This window comes from Littorina saxatilis, linkage group LG14 (genome assembly GCF_037325665.1).
Source record: "Littorina saxatilis isolate snail1 linkage group LG14, US_GU_Lsax_2.0, whole genome shotgun sequence".
In the NCBI taxonomy this organism is placed as follows: domain Eukaryota; kingdom Metazoa; phylum Mollusca; class Gastropoda; order Littorinimorpha; family Littorinidae; genus Littorina; species Littorina saxatilis.
The window spans coordinates 30,622,278-30,638,741 of record NC_090258.1 but is presented as its reverse complement, the minus strand read 5'-3'; the positions used below and the strand labels follow the sequence as shown (position 1 = coordinate 30,638,741).

Sequence of the window (16,464 nt, the reverse complement as noted above, 5' to 3'; positions counted from 1 at the left end):
TTTAAAGTTGGGGGTAAGTTAGTAGAAAGTCTGCCATGTGAACAGCACTTTATATTGTGTGCTTCACTGTTAAGGGGCGCAACACTTCCATGGCCAGTGTAAACCCTGACGGAGTTATTTCCCATATTGTCTACTAATGGGAAACAAAAATCAAAGACAAAATAAAGAACTGACCTCACGCTAGGACAGCAGACCAGGGCAATGTACGTCACCAGAAAAGTGACACTGAAAATAGACAAAAACAACACTTGTCATTGACATCATGGATGACCAAATCGTCCGCCCGATCGCCAGGGGCGAGTAAAAAATCCGCCGGGCTAGTACAAACCGCCTTGGCTGGCCAATAAAAATTCTGGTGAAATGCAACACTTTTGGTTGTAATATCGAGTTTTAAAGCCATATTAACACTGCAGATCAACTGTGATATGTACAGGACCAGTGAAATTTCTGCCGGGCTAGTGACTTTCTTGAAGTAAATCGCCCGACTGGCAAGTTAACATTTTGAGATTTGACCATCCCTGGACATGCTAAAAAAAACAACCTGTGATACACGAACCATGTAATTGATTATACATTTTAATATATAACACTCTTGGTATTGGTATTGATATCTTATTATTCTGTGAGGTTACCCTTATGGAAACTTGGGCCACTTTCTCACTGGGAAAAGCATTTTTAGCTGCCATTCAGTATGACGCTTCCCAATTTTTTCTTTTTCCTGCATGCCTGTATTTATGTTTCCAAGCCCTGACACTTTCGCTGTAAACATGGCATCTTTATCGTGCACATGCGTGCACACGGGGGTGTTCGGACACCAATGAGAGTCTGCACAAAGTTGACTCTGGGAAATAAATACCTCGCTGAACCTGGGGGTTGAACTCTCGCAAATAGTTCAACAGTTAAGGGAAGGAAACAGAAAAGAATGTTGAAGGGAGAAAACTCATGCCCTTTTTCAAAAATAACTCCTTCAGCTTTGTATGGATTCTGAAAGAGTGAATACACTTGCTTTTTCTCTGACAAATAACTTAACACGTGTTCCTGTCCACGTGTTTCTGACACACCCTCAGGCTAGTGATCGACCTCTCCAATGTTTGTCCGAGTAAAAAGCAAGGGGATTCACTCTTTCACAACCCTGGAACCTGAACTGGGTTTTTTTGGAATTCGTCTATTTACTTACTATGCCACAATGTAGAACCAGAGGCCATCTGTTCTAACCCAGTTTTTGATTGGTTCTCTGCAACAGAACACAAACAATTCAGCACGCACACAAAATAAACCAAAATTAATACACATTCTCAGAGACATTTTGTTAAAAAATACAATTTCTGTGTCCGAAACGATTTCTTTTGTCTTAATTTCTGCTCAAAAGAATGTGTTGCCATGAATATATTTTTCAACTAATTCACAACAAAAATGCACTCCCGCAAACAACATCTTGCAGACATGCTAATTGTAGATTTCAAACTGTTTGTTTCGTTCATGGGCTGAAACTCCCAAGGCTTTTACGTGTATGACCGTTTTTACCCCGCCATTTAGGCAGCCATACGCGGCTTTCGGGGAAGCATATGTTGGGTATTTCCGTGTGTCTATAACCCACCGAACTCTGACATGGATTACAGGATCTTTTCCCTGCGCATTTGGTCTTGTGCCTGCTTGAACACACAAAGGGGGATAAGGCACTAGCAGGTCTGCACTTTATTTGACCTGGGAGATTGGAAAAATCTCCACCCTTATCCCACCAGGCGGCCGCGGCCGGGATTTGAACTCACGACCTTCCGATTAGGAGGCCGATGTCTTAACCACTAGGCCACTGCGCCCGTCTCGATTTCAAACAGTGAATCAAATGCAACACTGCAAGCTGTCCCAACGAAGAAATGAAACACGGCATGCACTCTGTCATTCGATCTGTTTCATTCTACAATAACCGCACTGCGTGTTTTGAAGCTTAGCATTAGCCAAAAGCAAGAGAGAAAAAATGAGCAAAAACAAGCCACTAGGGCGTAGTAGCAGGAGAAACTACTGCGTATTGACAAAGCAGATTTTATTTTGATACAAACTACAGTCAACCCCATCAAGACCCGTGGAACTTGCACTGGTTAACAATTTCTTCTGGTATTTTCACACAAAAAACAGAGAAATACCAGATGTGTCCAGTGAATGCAATCGCTGATTCTAAATCCAAAAAAAACTTGGAAGAGATTGACCTCCAAGGATAAAAGCTGAATATCATGTACTTACACAAATATGAACAAGGCGATGAATCCAAGCGTCACAAAAAGCTGTGCTGTCAGAATCAGATACACCTGAAAAATAAAATGTTAAAAGATCATTTCATTGCCCACAGGAAATCTGAGCTGACAGAAAAATACAAACAAGCATGGCAATAAAATGTCTAAGCAGTAGAGCTGTTAGGTTCAATATAAAACATATAGAATCTCAAAGCTTCTACAGGGACGCCTGCAATGAAGGGACAACCTTGAGATAACATTACTTCATAGCTAAGCACATGATTTTACCTATGGCACAACACAAATCTCTAGTCTCCCTCTCTGAGATGCGTTTGAAGACAGACTGTTAAAAGAGAATAAATGTATGTACATAATTATGATAGAATATTGATGTATGAATTGAAGAAATGTATAAGAACACAAGAATGCATGAATGACAAAGAACAAATGTTTATTTTTGAATGTTTTATGTATGTTTTATTACGGACACAAAAGCTCAGCAATGCAATTTCTCTTTTAGAGATTAATAAAGTTATTGTATTGTATTGTATTGTATTGTAGAACAACCATAGCGGCCCTAAATTACAGGTGGCCTTTCATGACAGGTATACCATGGCTGCCACCTTTATGGCTATGAAATTCCTGTGGGGGTCTGAAGGCAACTCCCCCAGAAGCTGAAGATTTTGTGTAAATGTTGGTGCCAACAATGCGTGGTGTCCCCCCTTCTCTGACTTGTCGATAAGGTCATAGTTTGTCTTATACTGCGTTAAAAACCTCATTTCAGCCTTTGTTTTTTTTAAATCTTTTTTTATTTTATTTTCGGCGGCATTTTTAGAAAGCCAAAACCGGAAAGAAGCAGAACTTTATTTTCCGTACATGCAAACATCGACTTGGTTGGTCTCAGTTAACCAGAGCGTCTTTTTACCGGTTTCGTCCCAAAAAAAGAGACTGCTTTCACAAATTATTTTTAAAAAATTCCTTTTCTGGAAAATCGAACAAATTTCGGGGGTTCGTGATGAATTTCAAACATTGGGAGATTCCTGAAAAATTTGGGAGGGTTGGCAGCTTTGGGTATACTTTGTTAAAAGTCACTCTGGTGTGTCATCAGAAGAACCTTACACAGGTAACCAAACTCTCTGGCTGGAAGGTTACGTTTAGCTGAACATGTGTGTCTGGTCTACCAAACTGCATACAAAATTAACTGACATTAAAATTATTAATTAATTAGAAGTCTGACAAAAGCAGTGTTATATCTTATACCATTACCGCAACCCTTTATCTGCATAACGTCACTTTCAGGGGAATATTAGATAGCTTATTAGCAGAGAAAAGGCATTCGAATTGAATTTAATTTTTAAAAATGACACTTCTCCACATCATATTTGAAGTAGGAAGAAAAAAATTAAAACAAATCCCACACAGGCTCTGCATAACAGAGTACTCAAGAAATCCTTTGAGCAAACAACTGGCCTTAATTCTTATCTGAAAAGCTTCATATTAAACAAGGATATAAAGATTTCAAAGTTCAGACAGTGGGTTTGCTTAAGCCTTAAAGTCTTAAGCAAGTATTTTTCCTGAATCGATCGGGCAGGAGAACAGATGTTATACTTTATGGTATGTCTGCTGATTTTACATGCACATTTAAATCCTTGTTACAAACAGCACAACATTTTTTCAACACTGAGTTCTTGAGATAATTAAACTCAGCAATCAAGCCATTCCTAATCCACATTCATAAATATATTGAACACAGTGGACACCCTCTTCTGAGACCTCCAAAAATCTTAAATAAACAGCTCTTAAAAGGGAGGAAGTCTTAAAATAGGGGTAAGTTTACAGAGGTTATGAACAGAGCATCTAAAAAAAACCAGGGTCTTAAATTAACTTTAACTTTAATTAACGTATTCGTCACAAAGCTCATGTGCTGACATGAAGCTTTAGAACTGAGTCTTCAGACAAACAAAGTCTTGGCGAGGTCGACTGTGTGCTCAATAGACAAATTCCAAAAATAACTCTGACAGGTTTGTATGGGTTGGAAAAGAGTGGATGCCCTTGATTTTTACTGGGACAAACATTGGAGGGGCCAATCACTAGCGAGGGGTGTGTCGGAATAACGTGGACAGGAGCATGTGTGACTGTATTTGTCAGAAGAAAAAGCAAGGCTATTCACTCTTTTACAACCTATACAAACTCCGCGGAGTTATTTAAAAAAAAATCGTCTATTCAGGACCACCTCTAAAAAAGGGGGGGGGGGGGGGGGGGGGGGGGGGGGGGGGGGGGGGGGGGGGGGGGGGGGGGGGGGGGGGGGGGGGGGGGGGGGGGGGGGGGGGGGGGGGGGGGAGTTCAACTGCAGTGTTCTTTCGTCCCATTCTGAGACACACCTTTCTGATGAAAGCTCTCCGGATGGCTTTGTCGGAGAAAGAAGCCCCCATGCCGGCTGCTCCGCCTTCAGGGGGATAGTCGGTGAAATTTGTATGAGCCATGGGGCGAGGCATCACTGGTATAGGGGGAGGTTGCGCTGGTAAAAAAACAAAATTGACACTATAAATATACATTGTAATATATACAAACATATTTCATAACTTTATTGTCCCATCGCTGGAAAATTCGGGTCGCTTCCTCCCAGTGGAAAGCTGGCAGCAACAGAGTCGCGCTACCCAGGCGTGTGCGTGTTTAGGTGTAATCAGCCACCTGCACTAATATGGCAGAATGACCGAGGTGTATTAAGTGCCACTGCAGCAACACGGGGGTGGAACATGGATACCGTCTCTTAGTCTGCAAATAAAGTTGACCCGCATCCGTCCTGGCATGGATTCAAACCCATGCTCTATGATCACAAGTCCAGTGCTCTACCAACTGAACAACCAACCCCCCCCCCCCCCCCCCCCCCCCCCCCCCTATTTTACAGACCTGCCAATCCTTGTGAAGGCTCAAGAGTAGCAAATTTTTGGATTTCCACGATTTTAGGATTTTCATGATAGGTCTTCAATTCATTAAAATGGTGTTAATAAAAATCAACATGTTCACTTGACCTCACCTGGCCCTCCCTGTCCGTATGTGTCATAACCAACTGGTTGACCAAAACCACCTGGTTGACTGAAACCACCCGGCTGACCCTGACCATAGTTTGGTTGTGGTGCACCCTGGTCGTAGCCAAAGGCAGGGGCTGAAAAGAACAACCAAAGATCAGGTGACTGTGGGAGTAAAATTAGAACGAGGTCAACACTGAATATAAATATACATAAGTATATATACATAAGTATTCCGGAAATAACTTTTGTCGCTTTGTATGGCCTGTGTGTTGCATAACCTGAATATGAGGAAAACTTGACCCGCATTATTGATTGATAGCTTAGTGGGAATAGACGTTTTCCGGAAATGACTCCATCAGAATTGACAAGCGGAAGAGAGTTCACTCCACCGCCGACAAACAGCCTTAACAGCAAACACATGGTACAACGAGAAAACACATGGTCAACCTGTTAAAACTATGGTCGCAGCATTACCAATAACTGACTCTGATGTGTATGTTATGCAGTGTCCGCTCGATTTGACCCCATTTCTGTCAAAAATATACACATGATCGCAGTTAACGATCTGTTGCTGCAATGCTGGATCGTTTTGCACAAGTTTTCGCGACAATGAGATTTGCCTGAGGTCACGTCAGTTTTCCGCTGTCCTGACAGAGTTATTTCCAAAAATCACCTTTCGCCAGTAGAGACGCCTATTTTTGCTACCACAGGCCATAAAAAATCAACAAGAGTTATTTTCGAACATTGTCTATTGTTAATTCATCATAAAAACGATTAATTACTGGGAAAATATAGTGAAATCAAAACAAACAAGGGGCATAGTTCTCTGAATGATTTGAGTGTTATGTGTCATGTTAAACTAACGTTGAATCTCTTCCCTGCGGGCAAACTTTTTGCTCTCAAGAGTCATCGTTCCTTCTATACGCTACAAATTGTACAATCACTCATCTAAACAATGGCTTCCAAACAGCAGAATTTTCATGCCATGCTTGGGTACCTTAAATGAATTTTAGGATTATTCTTGCGGCTATCATTGCTGTAGCCTATTGCTGCACAGTACCAATTCACCATTTTCAAGGCCAAGTGTCTGCACTGAGACGCAACCTCTCACAGAGCTCTAAAACCATGCCTGCAGTGAGTTTGAGGCAGATCTCGCAAGGCCACGCAAGGTAAAGCAGATTTATTGTGGGACTTCGCGGCGCTGGCCGATAGGCCATTAAGTCGCCTATTGGGTCTGACTCTGACGGTAGGAGACAAAGTTGATGTTGTCGGCCGGTTTATAGATCTGCATGAGTCGGGTGCGCTTGGCTGGAGTGAATGTCTCTTAACAGCAAGGCACATTTCTGACCTAGCTTGGGCAATAAAAATATTCTTTATTCGGTCAAATTTTTAAGTGTTAGACTAAACATTGTGTATTGTATTAATTGTAGTTGTGTACTTAAATAACAATATAATTTCCGTGTTTATGGAACAGCAGTGATATAAGGTATTGCGGCCAAACGCTGTTTTTTTAGCGATTGGATTAAAGCAGGCGTTTGTCGAGTAAAGGATGTATTTGTTAATAATGAGTTTTTGCCCTTTATGTTATGCAGCAGAAGGTTGGATATAAGCCTACAAGATTCTTTGAATATAGGGTCATTTGTACAGCAGTTAAAGCAGCAGCACTTATACGCTCTGCAAATGGAAAAGTATGTGGATTTAACGGTTTAAAGAATCTGAGTAAGCCTTGTACCTGTCAATTTCGCAAATTAATTATAAAGTAAAAATATGTGGAGCCGGTTATAGTTAACCCTTACACTGGTGCAATTCTGTAACACATGTTACATAGCCACTGGTGTCAATTAGCAGAGAGAAAAATTAAAAAAAACGGTCATATAGGTTTTCGCATCCATGGGAGGTAATCGGAACCGACCAAACAGCCTGAGCCAGTAGCGCGACATATGTCGTGACAACCAGGTGACAGTAAACTTAAAGTAGCGCGACATATGTCGCGACAACCAGCCTAAGGGTTAAATTTTGGGAAAATAAATTTGATTTCAGGCCGGCAAAAGAGCAGTGGTTAGGCCTAATGGTAAACAAAGTAACCACTGAAACAAGATTGCGAATGTTACAATGGACAATATTGCACAATATTTACCAAACACCTATTCCATTGTATAAAATAGATATTTCCTCGAGTAATTGTTGTACTTATTGTGAGAACAAAATGGATTATATTGAATTTTTGGGGTTTTTTGCCCAAAAATTATGTCCATTTGGAAATGCGTTGAGGATAAAGTGAATTGTATATATAATATGATTATTAAAATTACTGTAAAGGAAGTTTTTTTGGGGCGTGTTTGAAAATTCACAAAGTTCCAAGGCAATATTAAGTGATGTGATTTTTTTTATAGTGATAGCCAAAATGTGTGTTGGTATTTATAGATATGGTTCCCCTCTGGATATTGTGTGCATTTCTGAGAGGGAATTGTTATATAGAAAAGTTGTTTAAAATGTATTTAAAAATAGTATTGTTAATGATAGGTATATTTAAAGTAGAAACATTAATATAAAAAGCAGGAAAATAGGAAAAAAAATCAATGAAGAAGGATGCTCCCCGCCAACAACAACAACAAAAAAAGAAAGGGTTGAAGCAGCCTGCATGCAACTGAGATAAAAAATAAAAAATAAAAAAAAATAAAAAAAATTAATAATAATAATAATAACGATTACTTATCTGGCCTTGGCTCAGAAATGGCGTCGAACTCCACTTTCCCCCCACTCGGGTTATTCATGGCCTAATTTCTGTGAACAGAGCCACAGAAGGACAACGGAAAGAGATTTCTTGGATCTAAGACATGTTTACCTTTCCGTTTTCACTTCAAGTCGATAGCCGATGTTGTTCTTTTGGTCGCTGTGACGCAATTTGTGCTAACTATCGGCCGAGTTTTCTCGATTTGTTTGTGACATTTTACAGTGGGTCTAATTGGATTAATTTATTGCGATAGTGTTCGAGGACATAACATAGAAAATGAAGTTTTCCTGTTCTGCAAAGGCTGATGAAATCATAGAGTATCTTTCGGGCAGAAACGGTCAATGCATCGCCGAGTATTTTCCGGAAACAAACGAAGTGATGTTCATCACGTATTGTCGTAAGGAAACACGCGGATGAATCGTTCACTACAATGAGTTATCAAAAAAATACAATCGCCGTTGTTCACTCAAATATTTGATGAGACTAGACCCGAGTATTATTTGCTGGATCAAAATTCATGGTTTGCGTTGTAGTTTGTACAGAAAATGGCTTCATAGGTGAAATGTGTCAATTTGCTGTAAGATGCATCGTGATGAACTACATTTTTCATCGGACTAATATTTTATCGGAAAGGTGTGAGCGGTCACATTCCATTGTTTTAGGCGCGAAATCAATAAAGGGTGAAGCGTCATTGTGAATGAAGTCGTCATGGACGAAGGAAATAGAGAACGTAAAGGTAAATGTTTTGCTGTAATTGTGTTATCTAGAGTGATGAACTGCGTGGCTATGAATAAATGTTTGTAGTTTGTTAATTTGTCACAATGCAACGATGTTTGTTTTTCTGTATTGTTTAGCAAGTACTTGTGCGTAGTTTCCGATCTTGAGACAATTTTCAATTCGATTCCTACATGTGAAAAAAAAAAAAAATGTGTATCGATCTTTTGTAAAGTGATGAACTTACATTTTATAGAAACAATTTAATGAAAGACTGGAGAAATAATCATAACTGGCATGATTTCACCAATAATTTGAAAAAAATAAAACCGTCAGCATGTTGTTATTTTGATAGACAAATGCAATGCCTAATGTCGACGTAGTTCATCACTTTTCAACAAATAAATTACACTGATCTAAAAGTTAGCAATTTTTGTTGTTATTTTAGAAATCAGTCATGAAAAAAATGCCTTAATCTAATTGTTTACCACGGATCTTCATATAGTTTTGATAAAATCAAACTTATCTCCTAGAATTACTTAATTGGCGTAGTTCATAACCTTACAGCAAGCATCTATTGCCAAATGTGTGTAAAGTGATGAACAAAGGTAACTTTGTTTTCCTTTGTCATTGATTGGAATTTTTTAAACAGTTACCTTTTACTTGTGTCAAGTTCAAAATCTGGGATGTTCAACTAATTACAAAATGTCTTCAAGTCACATGAGCATGCACAGTTCATCATCTTACATCAGATCTCTGCAATCTGATTTGTGTAAAGTTATGAACAAACACCAAAGTTTTCTCTATCTCACATTATTTTTTTGAACATATCATATTTGGAGTATTTTTAATCTTAAGTCATATATATTCTTCCATTTTCACTTATTTTGCTTATGTTCTGTCACCAAAGTGGTTTGCGGGTCTCATTATGTGTTCATCTTGTGATGTAAGGTGATGAACATTTTTCTTATTGGCGTCACTAAATCTTACTATGCTCGGTTTTTTCCTCCAATGTTCTATATTTTATGTCTGCCACCTAATGTAACTTGTTTAATGACATGTTAAATGAATTATGCAGACAGGACAGTCATTTATGTTCAATTTTTTGACAAGTTTGCTGTAATGTGATGAACATCTCCAGTTTTCATGTGATAACTTTTGAGTGCTTCAAGTTACAAGTTTTTTTTTGCCATTGATGTTACCCTCCTTTGATGTGTGTGTTCTGGATATGTGTATTGTGTTCTAGCTCTGTTCCGTTTGGATACTAATATGTGAAATGTGACTTTGTCACGCTGTAAAGTGATGAACAGAAAAGATGGATGAGTAATTCATGTAATTGTTTCTTGTTCACGAACTTGAATTTTGTCTCGTTGATGATAACATGATAATTTATGTCACTTGACATGATGTTTCAGATGACTTTCTAGATAACGTGCGACCTAAGTTTGATTTTCTAGTTTTTGTACTGAATAGAAACTTGCTGTTCATACAATTCAACATTTCATTGCTTTAAAAGTAAATATTTGCTTGCATTATCACTCTGAAATCTGCTACAGATGCTAATCGGTACATGAATGTGATTCCATGTATATTAACTGATAATTCTGTAAGTTTTTGCTATTTTTAACTGAGGCCCTCACATTGTTGTAAGGTGATGAACTGTCCTGCTGTTTATTTTTGTCGGGAACGTAATTCCAATTACTTTATTTTGAATTTTGTACATATTTATCCTTTTGGCTTCCTTTGTCAATTTACAACTGAAATTTGTAAGCTGTTTATTCAGGTTTCCTTTTAATTGGCATGTTTATCTTGTGACATGATGTAAGGGTGATGAACAGCATGTACGCACATTTTTGTCCACTGTTAACACAATAAATGTCCGATTTCTTCCAGACTTGTTGGGTTGTCTTTGTCATCTTTTTCTCTTTGAGGTGCAGTTTATAAAAACAACATTTTCTGAAAAACACTTTTTGTCACAGTTTCTAGACACCAATTCTGAGCCAAGGCCATATAGCGAGTAAACCTCGTGGTGACGAGCCCAGAGCGCTTTACACTTACACAATCATAATACAAACAAGGAAAGAGAACTAAATCCGAATAAATTCAAACATGTCAGTCTCTGCAACGCTGTGACACACAGACCTGATGGGTAGCCCTGCGCGTTTCCATACTGAGGAGGGGGTTGGTAGGCCATCCTGGGTCCCTGTAAAAACAGAAGGAAACAATCATGTATGCATTAATCATTTAGAATAAATATAATAATTAAGTAGATGTGCAACGCCAAGGCACTGCATACCCCAGCGAAAGACACACCTCTCTCTCTCTGTCTCTCTCTCTCTCTGTCTGTCTGTCTCTCTCTCTCTCTCTCTCTCTCTCTCTCTCTCTCTCTCTCTCTCTCTCTCTCTCTCAAACACACACACACGAGCATACACACACACACACACACACACATACCCCAAGTTACACACGTACACACATACACACTCACTCACACGCACTCACTCACTCTCTCACACACACTTCATACACACAAAACACACACCCATACGCACATATAGACAGACGGACATACACACCTTTACAAACAAACACACATACACACACACATACACTTACACACACGCACAAACACACACCCACCCACCAACTCTCTCTCTCTCTCTTTCTCTCTCTCTTTCTCTCTTATACAAACAGACACACACCCACACACACACACACACACACACACACACACACACACACACACACACATGTACATACGCACGCATGTACGCACGCACACACCCACAGACACACAGACACAGACACAGACACAGACACACACACACACACACACACATTGACTCACACAAATCTCATACACACAAAACACACACTCATACGCACATACACGGTTGTCTAGTGGTAAGGCGTCCGCCCCGTGATCGGGAGATCGTGGGTTAGAACCCAGGCCAGGTCATACCTAAGACTTTAAAATTGGCAATCTAGTGGCTGCTCCGCCTGGCGTCTGGCACTATGGGGTTAGTGCATGCTAGGACTGGTTTGTCCGGTGTCAGAATAATGTGACTGGGTGAGACATGAAGCCTGTGCTGCGACTTCTGCCTTGTGTGTGGCGCACGTCATATCTCAAAGCAGCACCGCCCTGATAATTATGGCCCTTCGTGGTCGGCTGGGCGTTAAGCAAACAAACAAACAAATACGCACATAGACAGACGGACACACACACCTTTACAAACAAACACATATACACACTCATACACACACAAACATACACACAAACTCATGCACATACACATTCACACACACACACTCTCTCTCTCTCTCAAACACACACACACACACACACACACACACACACACACACACACACACACACACACACACCCCAAGTCACACACACACACATACACACACTCACTAACACGCACTCACTCACTCTCTCACAAAAAACTTCATACACACAAAACACACACCCATACGCACATATGGACAGACGGGCATACACACCTTTACAAACAAACACACATACACTTACACACATACACTTATGCCCAAACACACACTTACACACACACGAGTACAGACTCATGCACGCGTGCGCACACACACACACACACACACACACACACACACACACACACACACACACACACACACACACCCATACACACAAATATACACACACACACCACACACATACGAGTACAGACTCATGCACGCGTGCGCACACAGAGTAACACTAACACATGTGCACAAAATGAACACAAACACACACACTGCGCGAGAGAGAAAGACTTCAGGGAGGCATGACGTCATGATGCATTAATTGACGTCAAAGACTTTCGACCGTGACGTATTCTTCTTACGCGAGCTTTATCCATAGACTTGGAAACTACGGAATTTCTACCCGTCCAAAACGGCCTTGGGTGGCGTTTGCTGAAAAAATGGGGGCGACTATTGCACCCACCGTATTTTTGTTAGTATGGTCCCAATTTTTGGTGAACTTCCATCTCCAACTGTGGCACGTAGCCGGGCACAAAGAATCCTTCTTTATCATGTATTATTCGGTGTGCACATTTCTCAAGTCGATTACAGTATAGCGTTCACGGGATACCTCCAGCTTCGCTGGGATAAATATAATAATAAATATAATAATAATAATAATAATAATAATAATAATAATAATGAACACTAAATCGCCCTTCTCGCCAGATCGAGCTCACCGCGATGTACAATGTAGCAACAAAATCAGAGCACACACACACAAAAACTCATGATTGAAATCCAATTAATACAGTTTCTTAATTAAGTTAATACCCTCATATTATAACTATATTGGTCTAAATTAGTAAATAGCTTATCTCCAGAATATATATATACAGTGGATTCCGTCCTTTTGAAGCCCCTAATGGAAGATTTTCCTCCTTATTCTAAGACCATGGTTTTATCTCAAGATTTTCTGCTCACAATGTTATGTGGCATACTCTAGATATAGCCCCACGGAAGTGATGATCGACTCACATGCTGAAAGAAGAGTGAACATTTTGAGTTTATAACCTTATCGTGCGATGATGACTCCATCTAGTCTAGATTTGTGGATGTCTTACAGGGCGGAGGGTGGGGGTACCAGTGACAGTGTACAAACTGTACCACCACCCCATTTATTTATTTGTTTGTGTCACATACTCTGCTCGACAAAACAATCATCACCAATTTACATCAGGAAAATTATACACTGCTGATAATAAATAAAAGAGCGTGACAGTAATGGAATTTCATTTGTTACAACTTACAGTTACACAATGTCATTGTCACAATGTGAATGTCAACTGGTTCCCTCCTACAGAAGTTGCATGCTATGTGACAGGATTAATTAAGTGTCACCAGTGACAGTGACACTTGTACTAACTTTCAAGTTAGAGCCTGAAATTTAAACACTACTTCACAGTCAACTTACAATACGAACGGATTCTTCCTATTTGCAAGAAATACGTAGAACAAACAATGTGCACCATTTAAAGGTATCGAATTTTCGGGAAAATCACAAACACACTGGACATAAATTGGTCAAATTCTGGAGCATGTTACATACCTCCTGTTTTCGATGCTAACACAAAATCAAAGCAACAAATTTAATCAAAAAATACTTTAAAAGCTTACCTAATTGTTCTTCAAGTCTAAAAGAAACTCACCTGAAGCTTACAACTGACAGAAGACAGTTATTTCGCAATAACTTCCTAAAACAACGAAGATCCTGTCAGGCTTCCTTTTCTCGACATAAACAAGTGACGTACAGGACCGCAGCAAATGAGCAAGTGATTTTCTGCCAATAGGAGGTGTGGCAATGACGTCATAGAGTGCACGTGATATCTATTTTTAACCTAGCTGGGAAATCACAGTCACGGTGTCCAATGACAGTCATTGTCAGCGACAATAATGATGACACTAATGACTTGTGAGGAAAAGGGGAGGATTAGAGACTGGAGGAAAACGAAAGAGGAAAAAAACAGAACTAACCACTTCCCTTCCGTTGCCTCTATTTTTGAGTTGCGCTCAGGTCGAAAAGCAGGAAAGATTGTTCGCGACCCCTCCCACCCGGCAAACCACTTCTTCGAGCCTCTTCCATCTGGTTGGCGCTACAGAGCTTTGAAAGCCAGAACTAGTCGCTTTCGCTCTAGCTTCATCCCCCATGCTGCACTCCCACTGACAACTCCTGTAGAGAAGACGTTGTAATATACTGTAGTTATAGGATTGGGGGGGGGGGGGGTTCTTCTGTTACTTAGTCCTTTCACTGCATTCCATTACTGTTCTCATAACTTGTGATAGTGGAAGTATGTGCAATGTGGAATGGTCCTTATTTTTTAGGTGCTTGAGTAGTTCTGTGATGGTAGTAGTTTTGTGCAATGTGACTCTAGGTTCAGGTGCTTGAGTAGATCTGTGATAGTCTGTTAATACTGTTGTTTTAAACTGTCTAACTGGCTAGATTACGATTATATAATTTTAATTTTATGAGTGATGATCTGACTAAATGATAATAATCCCTACGTGTACTACTTACTTTTAAATGGATTATAATTTTTAGGTATTGTTCTAGTATTCACTAATGTTGCATTGATATTACTGGCACCCCTTAGCTTTTAAACTGATATGGTTTTTACCTTTACAAGGCGACGATGTGAATTTGTGATGTAGATATGTGGCTGGTTATGTGTTAGTATGTAAATAATTGTGTGTGTGTGTGTGTGTGTGAGTTGTGTCTGTGTGTGCATGACAGTGTAATGTAGTATGTATGCATGCATGGTGATGTGTGTCTGCATATGTGTCTGGTTGGTTTTTATTTTATTTTTACCGTGCCGTGCCAAGATGAAATCCTTTTGCAAAATTGGTGAATAAATATCTTGTATCTTGTATCTTGTATCTTATCACATATGAATTAGAAGCAGCGCGTCTCAGTCTAACTAGCTGATGCGGCACACTATATCCCCGAGCTTCGCTCAACTGGAGTGGCGGTCGATAACTGAATAAGCGAATGCAGAGAAAATAACAATACATAAACCAAAGAAAATTGATGAAGAGAGCTAAATAATATGTAGCCTACTTTGTGTTAGCAGACTACGAGGGCTACTCATTATGCTTTGCAACCTGGGTTTTCTACAACACTGATATACAGCCAACTCTGTCTACTCCAGTTTTTGGCCTTTTATCATCATCATCATTCCTCCTCAGCTTGTTCACATTGTACCACCCCCTTAAACCAGCTGTCCATGACACCCCAACACGTTGACTCGGGTATGTCAAAATGCTCGGCCGGGCATCTTCAGTGTTCTGGAACTGCTTTCCCTTCAACTGCATGCCTCTTGACGGGAACACAAATCAGTCATAGGGGTCCGGCTAAGGCGTGTGAATATGGTTGGTAGCTGAACATCATTGCCGGTGTAACACGAGAAAATTACTCCCACGAGATGTTTACTCCGGAGTAAATATTTCGTACGAAAATGTTACTCCCTTTACGAAAAAAGTACTCCCCCATAACAGGAGAAAATTACTCCCCACGACAGGTGAGTTCCGAGTAAACATTTCGTACAAAAATGTTACTCCCCTGACGAATAAATAACGAATAAATTACTCCACCCTAACGTACACGAGCAATTTAACTTCCCATGCCAGGTGTACGAAACATTTACTCCCTTGTCCCCTGTTAGTCTTGGTGGTAGAAAGGGTGGAGGGAGGGTAGTGCGACATTCTTTTGCGCGAGATCACATATTGGCATTATCCCTTCGCCCGCAATGCCCTCCATTTTCGCGTACGAGATTTTTACTGGAAGTGAAAAAAAAAGGGGAGTAAAAATATCGTGGAGGGAGTAATTTTTTCGCGCCTTGGGGAGTTCTTTTCTCGTACGAAAGGTGTACTGAGAGTAAGAATTTCGTACGAAATTTTTACTCCGGAGTAAATTTTTCGTGGAGTAAAAACTTCGTGTTACACCGGCAGTAACAGCTTGATAAACTGACAATGAAACAGCAAACGTATGGCATGTTATGGGGAAAAAGTAAGGGGTTAGGGACCTGCGTGAAAGTATGAGGGGGGGGGGGGGGGGGTAGTAATTATAGCTTAGCTGATAGCACAATAACATCGTGACTGATCATCGCTGCGAGTCCACACATTTTCAAATTGAAATAAACTTCAGTGTACTTTTAAATACCCATTCCCCCTTTTTGATGGAGACTGACATGGGGCTCACTCCCCGGCTCGTGAAAAA

General features: G+C 40.1%; 1 protein-coding gene across 2 annotated transcripts in view; it reads right to left on the bottom strand.

Annotated features, from left to right (window-relative positions):
- The window catches only part of LOC138947550 (protein lifeguard 3-like), a 35,281-nt gene extending 21,251 nt beyond the window's left edge, over positions 1-14,030 (bottom strand). For both annotated transcript variants that reach the window (XR_011449703.1, XM_070319042.1), the window contains exons 1-7: positions 13,901-14,030; positions 10,851-10,911; positions 5,266-5,394; positions 4,610-4,746; positions 2,239-2,303; positions 1,178-1,234; positions 175-225 (exon numbers count right to left, since the gene is read on the bottom strand). Coding sequence is in view for 1 of the 2 variants with exons in the window: in XM_070319042.1 (XP_070175143.1) it covers positions 175-225; positions 1,178-1,234; positions 2,239-2,303; positions 4,610-4,746; positions 5,266-5,394; positions 10,851-10,902 (491 nt within the window). In the remaining variant the exon portion in view is untranslated. The remainder of the gene's footprint in view (positions 1-174; positions 226-1,177; positions 1,235-2,238; positions 2,304-4,609; positions 4,747-5,265; positions 5,395-10,850; positions 10,912-13,900) is intronic.
- Between the last annotated feature and the right edge of the window lie 2,434 nt (positions 14,031-16,464).